The 16,674-nt window shown below is 35.2% G+C and overlaps 1 protein-coding gene and 1 non-coding gene across 3 annotated transcripts; one reads left to right on the top strand and one right to left on the bottom strand.

Moving 5' to 3' along the window:
• Positions 1-2,578: 2,578 nt before the first annotated feature.
• Positions 2,579-2,650, bottom strand: TRNAC-GCA (transfer RNA cysteine (anticodon GCA)). Its single transcript has one exon. It is a non-coding gene; the product is annotated as a tRNA-Cys (tRNA).
• Positions 2,651-2,697: 47 nt separating this feature from the next.
• LOC125834340 (uncharacterized) lies at positions 2,698-16,076 on the top strand. 2 transcript variants are annotated; one of them, XM_049513495.1, is made up of 14 exons: positions 2,698-2,858; positions 3,305-3,452; positions 3,559-3,677; positions 3,774-3,861; positions 5,579-5,727; positions 6,695-6,835; positions 6,905-7,012; positions 8,422-8,533; positions 9,257-9,400; positions 9,520-9,557; positions 9,643-9,735; positions 10,741-10,824; positions 13,149-13,298; positions 15,776-16,076. In XM_049513495.1, exons 1-14 carry the CDS (start codon positions 2,790-2,792, stop codon positions 15,908-15,910), a joined length of 1,578 nt encoding a protein of 525 aa, XP_049369452.1. In that variant the 5' UTR covers positions 2,698-2,789; the 3' UTR covers positions 15,911-16,076. The 2 variants fall into 2 exon arrangements, with proteins under 2 accessions (XP_049369452.1, XP_049369453.1); XM_049513496.1 differs by lacking the exons at positions 13,149-13,298; positions 15,776-16,076 and adding an exon at positions 10,977-11,024.
• Positions 16,077-16,674: the final 598 nt, after the last annotated feature.

Genomic DNA, 16,674 nt, shown 5'->3' on the forward strand with positions numbered 1-16,674 from the left:
GTAATTACACTCAATTCCTTACCCTCCCTTGGAAATTGAGGAGTGTAATTACTCCCCTTCAATTACACCCAATTCCCCTCTTACCAAGTAATTACTTGGTCTACCAAATAGGACAAAGAGAGTAATTACACTAATTTTCAATTCCATTGTGGCCTTCCAAACAGGCTTTTAATGTTACCAGAGCATTATACTTTCAATGCTGATCAGAACCATGATTTCATAAGGCATTCCAAACACAGGCTTAATATGCAAAATAGAAAACGAAAAAACAAACATTAAAAAGGGCCAATCAAGTTTGAACCGGTGACCTCCTAATTTGCGGTCAACAGCTCCATCACTGAGCTATGAACCCTTGATGTTATCAAAACTAGGTTATCCTATTTCGTTCGGAAGGTTATCTATTTGATCTACATGTTATCGGTTTGAAGATTCCTATATCGTTAAAGAATCGTTAAAATATTGATCAACTGACTACTAGTTAATTAGTTATTTCATTTTCGATTCGATTATTGGGTTACCTATTAAGATTACACATGTGTTTTCTCTATTGAAAATCACTTGCAGACAATGTCATAAACAAAATCTAATGATATTCCAAAATTATTAAGTAATTTTAGCCTAAAAATCAAATCCATCCAATCAAACATGATCTACTAGCTTAGTATAAGTATTAATAACACAATGCGCACGATATTAAAAAAATTTAAAACATAATGAACTTATAAGATTTATCCTTAATTATTATCAGATTATTAGTTAATCCGTCAAAAAAATAAATTTTAAATTGATATGAAATTGATAACAAGATAAAAAATAAAATCAAAACCATTATCAAACTGTTAAACCAACAATTTATTATTAATTAACCTATTAAATATTTTTTGACGCAAATTTAGAGTTTGTTTGACATTGCTGCTGGGATGCCGAAACACTTATTTTGAGAAAAACACACTTTTGTTGAAAAATAAATCGTTTGACAAATCAATAAAAGTGCTTTTAAATGAAAACAAAAACAGTTTTTCTGCTATTGGGAATAAGTTAAAAAAATTTGCTTCTTACAAAAAGCAGAAGCAGAAGTAGAAATAAGAAATTATTTTACCAATATATCTCTTATTAATTAATTAGCATATTTCATAAATTTGGCTAAATTTCATTCAAGAATTTTTATTTTTATATGATAAATTTTATAATTTATTTTACGTTTATATATTATTATTTTATATATTACATATTATTTTGCAGAATTAAAAAAAAAAGTAACAACAATATTTTTGCAAGACTTAAAAAAAAGAAAAAAGAAATAATTAAATTTTTTAGCCTCCCAAAAAAGTATATAATATTGATTGAAAATTTAAATGTGTTCATTTTAATTTAATAAATAAAAATAAAAATTTAGTTAATATTTTAATAATAGATATTATAAATAGTTTCTCTCTATAAAATAATTTTAATATTAAAAGTACATTAATAATTGTCCTTTTCTGTAATTTGTCTTTCAAACACTTTTTAAAAAAGATTAGTCAAACGCAATTTGCTTATGAAAAATACTTCTCAAATAAATTAGCAAACACAATTTTTTTTTTCAAAAACACTTTTCTGAAAAGTCGTTTTTAAAAAGTACTTCTAAAATTAAGTTGTTTTTAGTAAGGCGAAATGGTCTAGTGGAACCTTATACTTGTACGAATTTGTATTGTGAATCCTTCTACTTACTCGTTTGTCAATTGAACCCTTAAACTCAATCAAAATGAGTCTTTTAAACCCCTCCAACCATGTGTGTAGCTCACTCTCCTTTACATAAATGACATGACATATCCACATCAGATATATTAATGTCATGTCATAATTATTTTTAAAAGTATTAATCAAAGTTATGTAATTAAAGGTAAAATAATAAAAATTTAATTATATTCTTTAAAGTAAAACCCAATACATTTTGTTGTGAAAAAAAAAAGACCAATACATTTTCTCCATTCCCACTGTTTCAGGCCCAAGCAGTGGCCGCCATCGCCATTTTTGTTGGCGAAACCACTCGTATTCCTTCCACTTTAATCTCTCCCACATCATCAGCATTTCCCTTTTCCTCTTTCAACCTCCACAAAATCAACAACCTAAGCCATTGCACTAGATCTAGCCAAACACCATTACCATTTTCGCCTTCATCTCCGCCGCACACCATTGTCATCTTTGCCGCCATGATTAGATCCTTGCACCCTCACCCACCTCGTTCTCCTCTCCATTGACCAGCCGCACCTCTCTTTCCCTCCACTGTGTATCAGTAGTGTCCGGCGAGCACCACCGGCGCCGCTCTCTTTCTCCATCGGTAAATTGGTGGACTCAAGAAGGTGACAGGATCATCTAAATAGATGAAAATAGATTGTGAAAAGAAAGAAAAAGGGTTTGGGCAGGGAAGGATATGGCTGAAAAGGAGGAGTAATGGGTGAAGAAGACAACATTTTTAATTAATTATTTTGAAAAAAATATTTCTTTTATAATTTTTAAGTAGAAATGCTCCTCACTTCCACCAGACCATTTCACCTTTTAGTAATAATGTCAAAAAAAAAAAGAGCAAGAACTATAAAGGGCCCAACCGGGTTCGAACCGGTGACCTCTTGATCTGCAGTCAAATGCTCTACCACTGAGCTATGGACCCTTTATGCTACCAAACCCCTATATTTTCATCTAACTTCTTTCTTGCCTTCAACCCTGACTTATTCCCGCCTCCGTTTCTTCTGTCACTCTCCCTCTCCTTCTCCCTCAGTACTGTGAAAGAGAGAAAGCAGAGTATCGCCATGGTTTCGCCGCACGGCATCAAGCTCGCTGTTTATCTCATCTCTTCTTACTTCGGCGATCTTAATGCAGTAATTCTCTCCGCCTTTTCTCCCTATAACCCAAATTCATACGTAACAATTCTTGCACAGACAATTATAGACTAGAAACGCAAAACCTATGCCTAAAGATTTCAAAGTTTTAATTTTTCTTCTTCTTGGGAGTAAGAAGATTGTATATAGCATGGGATTGAGGAGAAGCAGTTGTTGTTTTTTCCTTTTTTTTCTTTTGGGGTTTTATAAAACATAGCGAATTATTGGTATTGGAATGAAACGGACCCAAGTAGAATGAAATAGATATAGATGATTTGTATAGCCAGCCCAACTAGTTTGATTGAATTCGAGGGTACTGGTAGTTGTTCATTTTTTGGGGTTTTTCTATCTTTTATGCAGAAACCATATAGATGTACTTTAATTTCGTTAAAATAATTTGTTGATGATCCCCTTTTTCCTAATTCATCTTCTGATAATTTTTGCAGAAGGTTTGCGACTGTCTGTTGCGAAGAGGAACACAAACTTTATATCAGGTAGTAAGTTCCACAGAGCTTAGCAGAACGAATGTTAAGAACTGTTTGCTTGTGCTTATTCATCATAATTGTGTTCAAGCCTTTGCACTGCGACAACAAGGTACTAGCACTAATGCTACAAGAACTTTTTCTCATATTGCAATTAGCTATTCAATTTGAGGATATATAGTGAGAAGTTCCTTGATGTCTGATATATTGCCATTTAGGTGGATTTGGGGAGGAACCAAAAGTTATTACACAATACATGGCACTATTTGACAACATTATACATAAATTGAGGTTCCCTAAGTTTATAGAGATTGTGTCTGAGGAGATGGGGAAAGAGGTCAGTTTTATTGGTTTTGCTTGTTATAATATTTGTCGCCCTATCTTGAGCTGATTATATTTATATTAATGGTAGTGATTGTGTTTGTGTTTCTAGTGTGAAGAGATTTTTGAAGGGTTGCTTCAGCATGGTAGGCTTTCACTCACTGAAATTATAGAAAGATACAAGGAGGCATCGAAACAAGGTGAAACAATATCCTTTCTGTAGTTCTTTGTGAATTATCTTGTAAACTATGATTATGGTTTACTATCATCATAGCTAATCAGTTTAATATGCGAATTTGAGTTCTATTTTGGCTTTTCATTTGTGTTTGCTTCTGTTTTTTCTAAATAAGAAACAACAAGAAGAAGGTTTTTACTGATTTTAAAAGGTAAAAAATCACTTCATTGGAAAATGGTTTTAATTGAAGATGATAGGCAGTATATGAACATACTTCTTGTTTCTAATATTTTATCAAGCTGAAAGAGACATTGACAAAGAACACGTGAGATACACAACATCACCCAAGGGTGTGGCCTAGTGGTCAATGAGTGGGTTGAGAACCGTGAGGTCTCAGTTTCAAATCCCAAAAAAGACATAAACACTAGGTGATTTCTTCTCATATATCCTAGCCTTGGTGGACAAAATTATGTGGTACCTGCTGCCGGTGGGAGGTGGGAGGTGGCAGGTATCCGTGAAATTAGTTGAGGTGCACGAAAACTGGCCCAAACACCACGGTTATCAAAAAAATAGTACTCCTTCCGTTTCACAAAGAATGATCTACTTAGACTTGGCACGGAGTTTAAGAAAATAAAGAAGACTTTTGAATCTTGTGGTCTTAAATTAAAGTTGTGTCAAATGTACAAAATTGCCCTTTAATCTTGTGGCCTTAAACATGCCACGTGGAAAGCTGAAATTAAAATGTTTCCAAGAAGGGAAAGAGGTCATTCTTTTTTAAATAGACTAAAAAGGAAAGGAGGTCATTCTTTTTGAAACAGAGGGAGTACAATCTTATGGATCTTACATAAATCACCTTTTCTTCATGCATAAAGACGGAACTACACTAAATCATTACTCAACTAATCAATGAAAGGAGCTGTGAGTGTACAAAATTATTGGCACTCTTAGTTACATGCCCTTTTTTTATGTTCCTGTCTTTAGTTTTGAAGTAAAACACAAGTATTACTTGGTCCAGCAATATGATGCTTTACAAGTGTATAAAATAAATTGCACTTATTACTACCAATTGTACTGGAATTTCTCTTTTCCTTTCTTTTTTCCAGTTTTTGGGGTAAAAGGATCCTTGCTTGAACAGCCCCTGCAACCTTCTCACGCAAAACTGAAAATCGAAATAAAGCAAGCCACAAGAAAATGAGGAAGGATGAAAGAAAGGCCTCAAAATTTTCTACAGAGTCAGATACATCTAGGTGTCTAGCATCAAGAGAGCATCTATGTTCTTCACATGTAAAGCAATTTTTGGCCATCGTGGTGTCTGGGCTAGCTTGCATGCACCTTGACTAATTTCACGTAGTACCTGCTATTTCCACTAGCTCAAAGTATTTAAGTAACTCTATCCACCAAGGTTTGGACAGATGGGAAGAAATAAACGTAATGTTTTTGCCTCTGCTGGTATTTATCCAGGATCTCATGGTGCTGGACCCACTACATTGATCACTGGACTATATCCTTGGGTGCATACCTAAAGCAATTCTTGAGCTTTATCATCACCCGAAGTTGATTGTGAAATTCAAAGAGCAAGCTTTCCCAATCTATTTCATAACTTCAACTTGCATCTTTATTTGTTTCTTGATTAAAGCTACTTGAACCTGAAGCAACAAACCTTGGGTTGTCAATCTTCGAAAAGGCAAGGCTGCACCTCCTAAACATCTTTCTTGCTTTAAGAATGCCTTGTCATTGTCCAGGAGATTCTAGCGCTGATGCTGCACGGGATAGCTTCAACAGCCTTGTTAACGCTAGATTTGTGGAACGCTGTCCTGCCCCTGATCCACTTCTTGAACCACCTGCTGCAGAAGAAACTGCTGCAAAGAAACGAGGTGCTAAATCTGCCAAGGTATTCTGATGTCAAGTTTATAATATGATGACAACTTCTGTTCAATTTTCTTTCCCATCAAAAGGTTTTTCTTTAGAGTATACCAGTGACCTTGATGACTCCATGTGATGTTTGTTTTCTGCTGCATTCTTGATTTTACTCTAGAAATCTGTGTGATCTTGGCAAACCTTCTTTAGCTGAAGTACTATTTAATTTACCATGTGCTTTAGTACTGTTAATCATAAACAACAAGTAAATGTGATGGAGATTTTCTATTAGCAACAGAATACTTCTCCATTCTTCTATTAACCAGTAACAGCGTACTTCCATTTGTCGTTTGAAGACAGGATTACATGCATTTTTGTGCTGATTGAAATCATAGAAATGACAGTAACCAAGAAAATAGGATAGGAGACAGAATTGACAATGTAAAACGAATACTCCATCTGTTTTAACTTTTAATTATATGTCACTCTTTGTCTCTTTCCATTTCTGGTCATTCCATAATGTTTTGACTCAATTCCATTTCTATCCAACTTTTTCAACTTCCAAGTATTCAATCCATTAACTTCAGTTCTGAACTTTGATGTGATAGTTCCTCTGTCAAACTAATTTTCAACTACTTTTTTTTGGGTCAGAACTACTTTAATATTTCTTACATTGCCACTAATATTATAATACATAAATAAAAAAATGAATATCTTAAACTCCATGCTCAGTCAAATATTGTCATGGAAATGGATGGAGTTGTAGCATAGGAATTAAAGGAATGTAGGTGATGTTCTTCAAATGAACCTGCTTCATTTGCTAACAAGAAGAATAGTGCTTCCTATAGGTTATTTGGGGTAAGGAAGGTGGATGAGAGCATAAGCATCCATGTTCTATAAAATATTCCTGATAAGTAAATATAGTGCAGAAAAGGCTGCAGTTTTTAAGTTGATATTTCACTGTTCATGTTCTTGAGTTTATCATTTACCGATGAAAACAGATTCAAGCACAAACCATGGAAGAACAAGCCTTAGCAGCAGCAGCTCCAATGGAATCCATGAGATTCTTAGTTGAAGACATCTGGAATGATTCTGTGGAAAGAGCTGACAAAAGGACTACTGATGTGAAATGTGGAATGAAGGTTGGTATGACCTTTTCATTGAAGATAACAATTTTGAAAGTCGGCTGATCTATTGTGTTCTGATTTTAGCGGAAGCAAGGTGATTTGGAGTCAAACACAAAAGATTCGGCTACAGGCGAAAAGGAAGTACTTTGGCGTGCCAATTTTGAAGAATTCATTCGCCGCTTGAGACACAAGGTTGGTCTCTCAACTTTTTTATTTGATGAAGTAAGTGGTATTAATAAAGGCATCAAGAAGATGCAAAAATTACAAGATATGGCATTTTAGCTTACAAAAATGACTGGCTCGCTGTACAAAAGGAAACTAAGTCAGGACTAATAAGCTTAATAAAATCCGAAAGATTTGCTGCATTAACAACAGGAACCAAATTGGACCAGCTAAACAAATTGGCAATATACCTGGCCTTCAAAAGACCTGAAGGAGTTAAGACTCCCCATCAAAACATTTCCTGTTCCTTTCTAACCAGAGACACCAAAATATACAAGTGGGTACCATGTTTCAGATCTTCTTGATGGCTTTGTCAACTCTCCATAGGCTCCAACTCTCATAAGCCTCCTTAACTGAGAGGGGTGGGGTTCATTTGAGACCAAAATCACCAAAAGAAACATGTTCCAGATATCTGAGGCTACCTTACAGTTAAGGAATAGGTGCCTGTTGGTTTCAGGATCCATTTTGCACATATAGCATCTGCTTGGGAGCTGAAGACAAGCCTCATGTAAAGTTGTCCAAGTGAATCGTATAACCTTAGGAGGCAGTTTGGACCTGCAGATGAGCTTCCAGGGTCAATTGTCTATCAAGGGGTTGCTAGAGTACAGCTGATGGTAACCTTCCTTTACTGTGTAGATTCCCCCACTTGAGCTTGTCAACTGCCTGGTGATTGATGTGATACTGCTGAGGTCTTGCAAAAAGGTCTAACAACTCATTCACTTCCCAATCATACATGTTTCTTCTGAATGTCAGATCCCAGTTGTTCCCTTCTCCGTTAGCAGCAATTACAGAGTCGGGATCTTGAGATATGTGCACAAATTTGGGAAGTCATACTGAAGAGTGGTACTTCCAAGCCATTTGTCCTTCCAGAATCTTAAGAGTGAGCCATTGCCTACCTCAAAATGAGTCTGTTGAACAAAGGTGTCCACACTTTTGTAATACCCTTTCAGAGACCCTACTCCATGAGGGAGACTAGAAGCCTTCGTGCACCATTGATTCAACCCTCCATGTTTTGCTATGACGACATCTTTCTAGAACCATGCATCCTCCAAGTTGAATTTCCAAAGTCACTTCATCATCATGTCTTTGTTATGGGCTGCAAGATCCTTGATTCCAAGACCTCCTTGATATTTTGGTTGAGTCACCTTCTCCCACTTGATGAGGTGAGATTTGTGGCCCTGATTGTTGCCTCCACTGAGGAAGTCTCTCCTTAACTGGCTAAATTATTTAGCAAAAATCAGAAACCTTTACCATTACAGTAGAAATGGTTTAGATAACTTTGTCTCGTCTGACTTTTTATTAGAATTTAAAATCTCCTGTGAATCTCAAGCACTGGTTGGCTATGGAATCACAGCTACATAAAATTGTATGCATTGTAGGCTTGTGTTGCAAATGTGAAAGTACGTGTCAACAATGATGCTGCCATTGTTCTTGCTGCGACCCTGGAGTTGAGTAGACATTCTGAAACTAAATTGAGAATTGATAACTCAGGTCAGTGAGGATTTCATTTAATGGTCAATAAAGTTTAAACATGATTGTGACCTCCTCCTGGTACTGTTAATGGATAAATAGAAACTAAAATTTGCATTTGTAAAAAAAAAGTGGATAATAATGCTCATGTCTCGACTAGGGGCAGGTTCATGATAACATATGAATCATATGCATATGTTTGAAATGAGGTATAGCCAGCTTCATGACATAAATAGACTTGATATTTTCACATTTACAAAGTCCACTCATTTTTCTTCATAATAAATGGCCCACCAACTTTAATCTCCAGCCTTGCTTTTGAGGCGTTTAGCACCTTGAGTCTTTTGTGAAGGTACATTCATCTTGAATCATGTACAGTTGTATATGGATAAATTTCTAGAGTGAAGCCTGGGCCTTATAGGCCTTTCTAGAGACATGCATAACAGTGGCATGCTTACTTCTTTACTTTTCAGTAGTTGAGTTTTTTTCAAGATAAGGTCTCTGGTTGAGTAATTAACAAGTCGTTGCCTGCAGTAGAAATGTTTTTTTACATTTTTGTACTTTCTTTGGATATTGTGCCAAAAATTTCCATGTGTTTGTTTCTGGAGAAATGGAGCGATTTGTGTTTATGAATGTCAGATTCATGTTAAGTTGTTTCATTGTAGTGTTAGCATTGTTTTTGAATATCTAGTCTCTTTTCTCCCTTTTTCTTAATGTGTTTGTTATTATATTCTTTATTTGCAGTTCCTCAGTCCATAAATGCTATTTATGATGAGGTGATAAAGAGGGAAGGTGGTCTTGGTATGGACCTGGAGCGTATCAGAGCTTCCCTTGATGATTTAGGATGTGAAGCTCCATTGATGGAAATAGATGAAACTTATAGTGTAGGTATGCATATCTATCAACACATGATTTTTCATTGTAATATAATCTTAAGAAAAAGAATCCTTGTGGATCCAAGTTTTTGATTTCCCGCTATGACTTAACTGACAGTTATGTGTGAACAGATTTGAAGAACATTATTGAACAGGCTCGCATTGAAGAGGTTGGTTACAAAATTATAGACAAGCGGTGACCTTCTCAATGTTCTAGAATTGAATTACTTCATCTCTACATGCTATAACTTGCAGGTGGAATCCATTGTATTAAAAAGATATGGGAGGGAGGCCTACAGGATGTTCAGATTACTGTCGAAAGCTGATCGTCTTGTTGAAACGGATAAGGTATTATAGCTTTGTTGAATTATATGTTAATTTAAAGACTACTTAATTTGAAGGCATACTAGATTTCTACAAATTATTGCCTGCATAATTGGCAATGGCGGCACCCAAGGGTGTAGTATATCAATCAATAAAGTGAGACCAAGGTTTAAACCCCAGTAGAGACAAAAAAACGTGCAAGGTGATTTTTTTCTCGTCTACCTAAGCCTTGGTGGACAAAATTACCCGGTACCTTTACTGGCGGGCAATAGCATGTAATGAAATAGTCGAGTTGCCCACAAACTGGTTCAACCACCACCACTATGAGAGAATTAAATAAATAGATGACTATGAGACTGCTCTGTACGTGACAGATTTTGTTTATCATGGGCTGTCTTCCCTCTTTCTTTATAGCCCATAAGAAATCTATTATCAAGTCCAGTTAATGTTGTGAGGGACGAAAAGTGTTTTGATGTAATCATTAAAGCATAGATAGCTCTGTTTTTTCTCTGAAACTGGTTTATATATTTGCTATCAACTTTAATTGATGACCGTCATTTCAGATATTCTCCTATTTTTTATTCAATATCTTCATGTATTATCAAAATGCCACGCTCACTTCACCAAGCAATATGCATTGCTCAGTGAAGGGACGAGTGTATATCTCCTTGGTTCTCTAAATTGTAATTTACTCTAGCAAATGTAAATCTTAAAGTAGGCCTTCAAAACATGTAGTCCCCAAATGTTGAGAAAGTGTTTCACAAAACTGAAGTTAAGAACAAAATAATATGATAGATAAAACATTAAGAAAATAGGTAAAAAAATACAACATATTAGAGGATATATCACTTGTTCCATACTTCCAATGATATTCTTTTCACATTGTAGAGGCTCCTGAGAAAGTACGCGTACATGAGAATAGTGTTGAAGTGCACTAGTGACTAGTGTGTGAGAGGGTTTTGTTTATTGGGTGCTACAATTTGTTGATAAATGAGATGATAGCAGTCTTACTATGCTGTAATTATTCAGATTTCAGATACCACATTTGTTGAAAAGAAAGACGCAGTCAAGATTCTATTTAAGCTGTGGAAAGATGACTACTTAGAGATGAAGGTAATATGCTTCCAGTCTTCTGTTGTAGTAATAGAATAATATGTCTTGATTCGATTGCATCCTTAAAATTGAAGACCTTGAGTAGAATAAAACATAACTCAAAACTATTCTGTGGATTTTCTTGCTCTTTTATGCCAATGTTATGGAAGCAGCAAAAATACACTTGGCTTTGCTTCTGTATCTGATAGCTAAAGCTAATGAAGGGAGGGTAAGTTTGTTCGGATACATGCTATAAACTATATTTTATCTCTTCCTAAATAGTAACATGACCACCTCTGGTCTATTCCATGGGGAATTACTGGACACTTGGGGCATACCCTGAAATTCATAGAATAATCTGAAACAAATATATCTTTACGTTTAACAGAAATATCCTTTGGGAAGTTCCATATGCTGTGCACAACTTCGTTACAATTATCTTCTGCTTCATAGTAGAGATGACGAGATCCATACTAGAAATTAGGGGACTCAAATTTTAGCTGAAGACTGGATGGGGACTTGGGACACCATGAACTCTCTAACCCAACACAATTACCCGAGTACGCAAAGTGGGTGAATCGCTAAGCTCCTCAATAGGAAAATTTACCACTGATTTTGAACACATGATTCTGTTCAAAGGTAAAATCTCAAGAATCAAGTGTGAGGATCATTCTGATTCATCAGAAGTACAGAAGGAGAATGCATGTTTCCTTTTATTATCAGGTAAAGTAACTTTTATTAAGAAACTTCAGAAAAGTACCAATACATAGGATAGCAGTTACATATTGAACTCCTGCATATCCATGAAATCTAAAAACTGAACCAGGTCATCTACTACACTTCCCTTCCACTGAAATTACAAATTTTGCTAGCATCTATTTTTAACATTGGAATGTGGAGCCTATGATCTTCAAAACATCTTTTGCTTATTTCATAGAGGACTGGTCCTTATCTTCTTTGTCCCTTTGCTTACCTGTTGACTCTGCCACTTTCCCACAGACTTCTAATACTATCAGGCATTACCCATTTAACACCATAGATATTTAGGAAGAGATTCCATATCTGTCCAGTTTGTGGAGGAATAAACGGTGTACAGATTCCTGAATCTCTTACAGTAAAAAACCCTGCTGTATTAGGCATATCCTCTTCTCTTTAGCATATTCTGAGTAAGACATCTGTTCAGGGCCGCAATCCACCCAAAACCAGCAGCTTTTGTATGTGTTTTGATCTTCCAAAGCACCTTCCAAGGTCATGATACCTCCCACCAACCAGTTTGTTGTCAAAGAAGTTCGTAGCAGCTTTTAACAGAATATCTCTCATATTTACTGGCCCTCCATATCTGAATCCACTTTGTTTTCATCCAAGGTTGTAGGTTCTAGAAGATTGAGTAGTTGACAGGCATCTTGCATTTCCCAAACATTGAAGTTTCTTCTGAAGTTTGGTTGCTAGGCTGCTTCTGAATTACAATCTGCAATAGTACAGAGTTTTTTTTTTTTTTTTGTAGAAATACTATATAAATGGGGAGCATTTTCCATCAGTTTCTCTTCTCCAGCTTGATACATCTGTAGGAATCTAGTTTTGCTCCCGTATCCAATCTCCACCTTATGTTTTGTTGTAAGATAGGCCATAAACTACTTATATATTTCCACAAACTAGCACCTGCATAGGCAACCATTAGACTAGGAGAATGCTTGTTTCCTCCTGCTGGGTTTCTTTCTATGAGCAGATTCCTACTCTATTCAAAATAAAAAATGAAATGGAATTCAAATTGGCCGACAAAAAGAAACTGCAGAAAGCTACTAACTAGTCAAATCCCTTTTTCAGCAGCAATTCTCTCACCATCTTTTGAAGTCTCTATCCACAGTGAAGCAGAAAAGTAATGCGGACAATAATGAAGCTTCAGAGTGCAGATAAATATCACAATAACTGTCACTGTAGGATACAATTAAGTAGGTATGTTAGGTAGCATAAATGCCTACTTATGCAACTATGAATTTCTCCTTGTTGTCCTTTTCAATGGAGTGCTACATTATATAATTTGTTAATCTATGAAGTTCTATGATCTAAACAGATGGTCATGCTTTTCCATCTAGATATAGAAGGTTGATGGCATTTGAAATGCCCTGATAGGCTTGCGGGACAAAATAAAAAGTAAAATGATAAGCTCCGAATTGTGTTATTTTCCAACTGTGGCTTGCATTGGAGAAAGCTTTCTTCTTCTTATCTTTGTACATATGTACACATACATGCATGTACGGGCACATGCATACACACACGTATTATATATAAAGATTGCATTGAACAAAGTTTGTAGTACATACTAACGATGTTCCCATTCTCTGCAGAAAGTTATTGCACGTGCAGCAAAGCAATCAGAATTCATTCTGTGGAAAATTAATAAGCAGTCTCTTTGGGAACATATTCTAGATGAAATGTACCATGCTGCCCTTAATTTGAGATTGAGAATAACACATGAGAAAGAACAGGAAAAAGAGGTTTGTTTACAGATCTATCTTATCAAGTTTTTACTTTGTATCTATTGCTTGTTTATTTTTGTGTTGCATTCATCTTCTATCATCATTAACTTTGCAAGTATGGGTGAGTAGATATGTCTGTTAATGAACCAAATAATTAGTTATATTTTGATTGCGGCAACCGTATGTATTTGCATTCATCTTCATTTTAGGTCCGGCATCTTCTGACGAAAGATGATCGAGTGAGATCAAAGTTCTCCCTTTGTTCATCTAAGACAGACATATCAATTTGCTATGAATTGGTCAGCCTACAGAGTAGCACGAACCATAAAGGAGTTCAAAGGGAACAAAATAGTCTTTCTAGTTCTACTTTGAGACATGAACCACTTATGTCAAGTGGCACTTGAGTGTGAATTAGTTATCTACTCTGTTATTAAACATAGTAGTTCTTTCACTTTTTCCTGTTGCTGGCAGATTAAGGTTCTCAAACACTAAAGAAAACCATGAATGTGCATGCATCAAAAATGATATTCTGGAAAAGAACTTGTTATTGCTTGTTTCCCTTCAATCAGGATGGAACATTAACCAAGAAAGGGAATATGAAGCTATCTGTTTGATTTATGTTTGAGATCTGGTAGATGGGGCATATTATTCCAGAAGGGGGAAATCATTAATCATCTATTCTGTCATGTAAACATGCATGTCGAGATAGAGTAAAAGTATCTAGAGAAATCTTAATTAAAATTTACAACCAAATACACTTAGACTGTTGGTTTTCTTTCAAGGATGGTGGAACAAAAAGGTTAATAGTATTGATTGAAAATGTCTCTCAATAGTTTTATTAAGAATAGGGGAGTTTTATATAGTCAACATCAAAACATAATTTGCAGAAAATCTACATAATGAAAATTCAAAAAGCTGAAATCAACAAACTAATACAACCTAATAGAAATTTTTAGATAACTAAGCAATTTATTATGCAAAAAAAATTACTGCAGTAACTGAAAGCAAATTTCAACACTTCTCCCCTGCTTCAGTTGCTACAATCTAAAAAAACTGCTCCTCAATTTTTGCCTTTGCGGTTGGTGCTAAATTCTTTTTAAGTGCTTTTGAACTTGCACACTTCTGTAACATGACTTTTTCATCTTCTTCTTGAACTCAATATCCATGCCTTTTTATCACATGCTACAAGTATTTTTCAGTAACAATTTCGTTGTTTTGTGATTGGAAGTAATTGTATAACTTTTCTTGTCAAATGGAAGAGAATTAAGCATGCATTTTGTTAAGTTGCTTTTTGACTTCATCTTCACTTACCAACTACAATGATTTTCATCTATGAAGATTTGTGGGCCTTTCAAAGAGATATGTATGCTTGTCATGATTAAAAATAAATATGGATAAAATATTGTATTAGGTTAAAATAGGTATTGGTTGAAAGTAGTTGTGCGTTAAAAGAAATATAGTTAAAATTTTGAAAATTGGTATTAGAGCCCAAGCGTTAAAAATAGGCAAGAGTTAACACAATGCTCATGCGTTTAAAAAATCATTAGTTGCTAATCGGTTGAAATTAGATTTGGGTTAAAAACGGTGAAAAATCATTTTTCTTTGATGAACTCACTGATCCATTAAGATCAATGGGCTATGGATACCACTGTCAGTTCTTTTAAGAAGATTGAAAATACCTCTCAAAATTTTTATCAAACATGGGCTTTAAATAGTCAACTTGGAAACATAATCTCCATAAAATTTAAATTCATCCCAAAAATAAGCAACTTATTGTGCTAAAAAATTATGCAGCAACTAAAAGCAAATTTCGGCAGATAGGTTGTAGAAAGTTGAGGTAATGCCTTAACAGGGAGAGATCCTTAACAGGGAGAGATCAGGTCATTAGTTGAGGCAACACCTTTGTGCTTGTGCAGTTACTGTTTTCCTTCAAGTGGAAGGAATGATCTCTTGGGCTGTATAACTGTGCAAGATAACTCTTTCTAGACCATAAATCCAAAATATATGTTGGTTTTGCTTAACAGTATGTTGTCTGGATTCAATTTTTCAGATGTAATAGAGTGTTCTAACCGTGAGGGGGAGAAGAGGGCTTCACATTGGCTTGGTTACTTGTTCAAGTCAAGTTGCATAACATTTTTCTTTCATTTGTTTGTTACTATATCTTGCCATTAACTTCATTGTCATGCCCACCACTTTGCTTGCTACACACCTATTGCAAGGTTTTCTCCCCTTCATTCTTTCTCTTGTCGGAAGCAGATACTCGCAAAAAATATAAATTCTCAAAGGAATGACAGCTAAAATCAGCCTTGTTGCATGATCTGGCAATCTATCCTATTTATGTTGTGCATTTACCTTCCCTTTGGTTGTATGATGAGATTGAACTTAAAAGGAGAAGTTAGGATTCAATTGTTGTTATTTACCTTTCCTCTTCAGTGAGTATTAGTGGATTCACCACATGTACTAATGTGTTGAGTTTTGGTTGTTACTTTTGCCAGATTCTTCAGATGCCCAAAGATAAGCTGGTAGGAGAATTGGGCAACAAATACATGCGCCTAAGAAAAGTTTGCATTGTTCTGGAATCTTCCCTAATGAATCTTGATGATTCTCTCATGCTCTTCCATGACTTCTAAAATGATAATTTTACATTCCCACCTTGTTTCCCTCACCTTACCCCTTTTTATTATTAGAATTTAGGATCTTGCATTCAACATCTCATCAACAAGTATTTTAATGTGTGCACTCTATTTTATTTCTTGAATTATGAGGAGACTTATCAACAAGTCTTTGTACTGTCTAGTTTGTTGAGTTCCCGCCTATTTTTCGGTTATGGCAGTTAGCATATACATGGCCAATCCTTCTACCAAGAGATAGATGAATAAGTTTCTACGCCTAAAAACCCCCCAACAATATTTCTGTTTCATCAGATTTATGTTGCTTAAACCGATTGATTATGATTTGACATAAATCTTATTAAACAATGACTGACCTTTTACCAACACAAATATGAGCCACTCTAAAATAATATATAAATGTTATAAGGATTACCATATTTAGGCTCATTTGTTTGCACTTTAATAGAGGGTTGAATTTGAATGGTTTAGACATCAGATCATTATGTGTATTTGTTTTCATTAAGATTTAAGCACTTAATAGGTTTGAATAGGTCTTAATGATTAAGACCTAGACAAGAGCATTAATATTATTAAGAGGTATTCTTGTATGGATAATATTCACCATCACTTTGTCCACAATCAACGGCCACCACCACTGACTACCTTTGCCATCACAACTATTACCACCATTGTCAATCATCATTGTCGTCTCTGTCATCACAACTATTATGGTGGCTAACTATTACTGGCAGTTGTTACTGCACTTATACTTATCTCCTCCA

Source organism: Solanum verrucosum, unplaced genomic scaffold (assembly GCF_900185275.1).
Source record: "Solanum verrucosum unplaced genomic scaffold, falcon-dt-bn FXZP01000279.1, whole genome shotgun sequence".
NCBI lineage: Eukaryota > Viridiplantae > Streptophyta > Magnoliopsida > Solanales > Solanaceae > Solanum > Solanum verrucosum.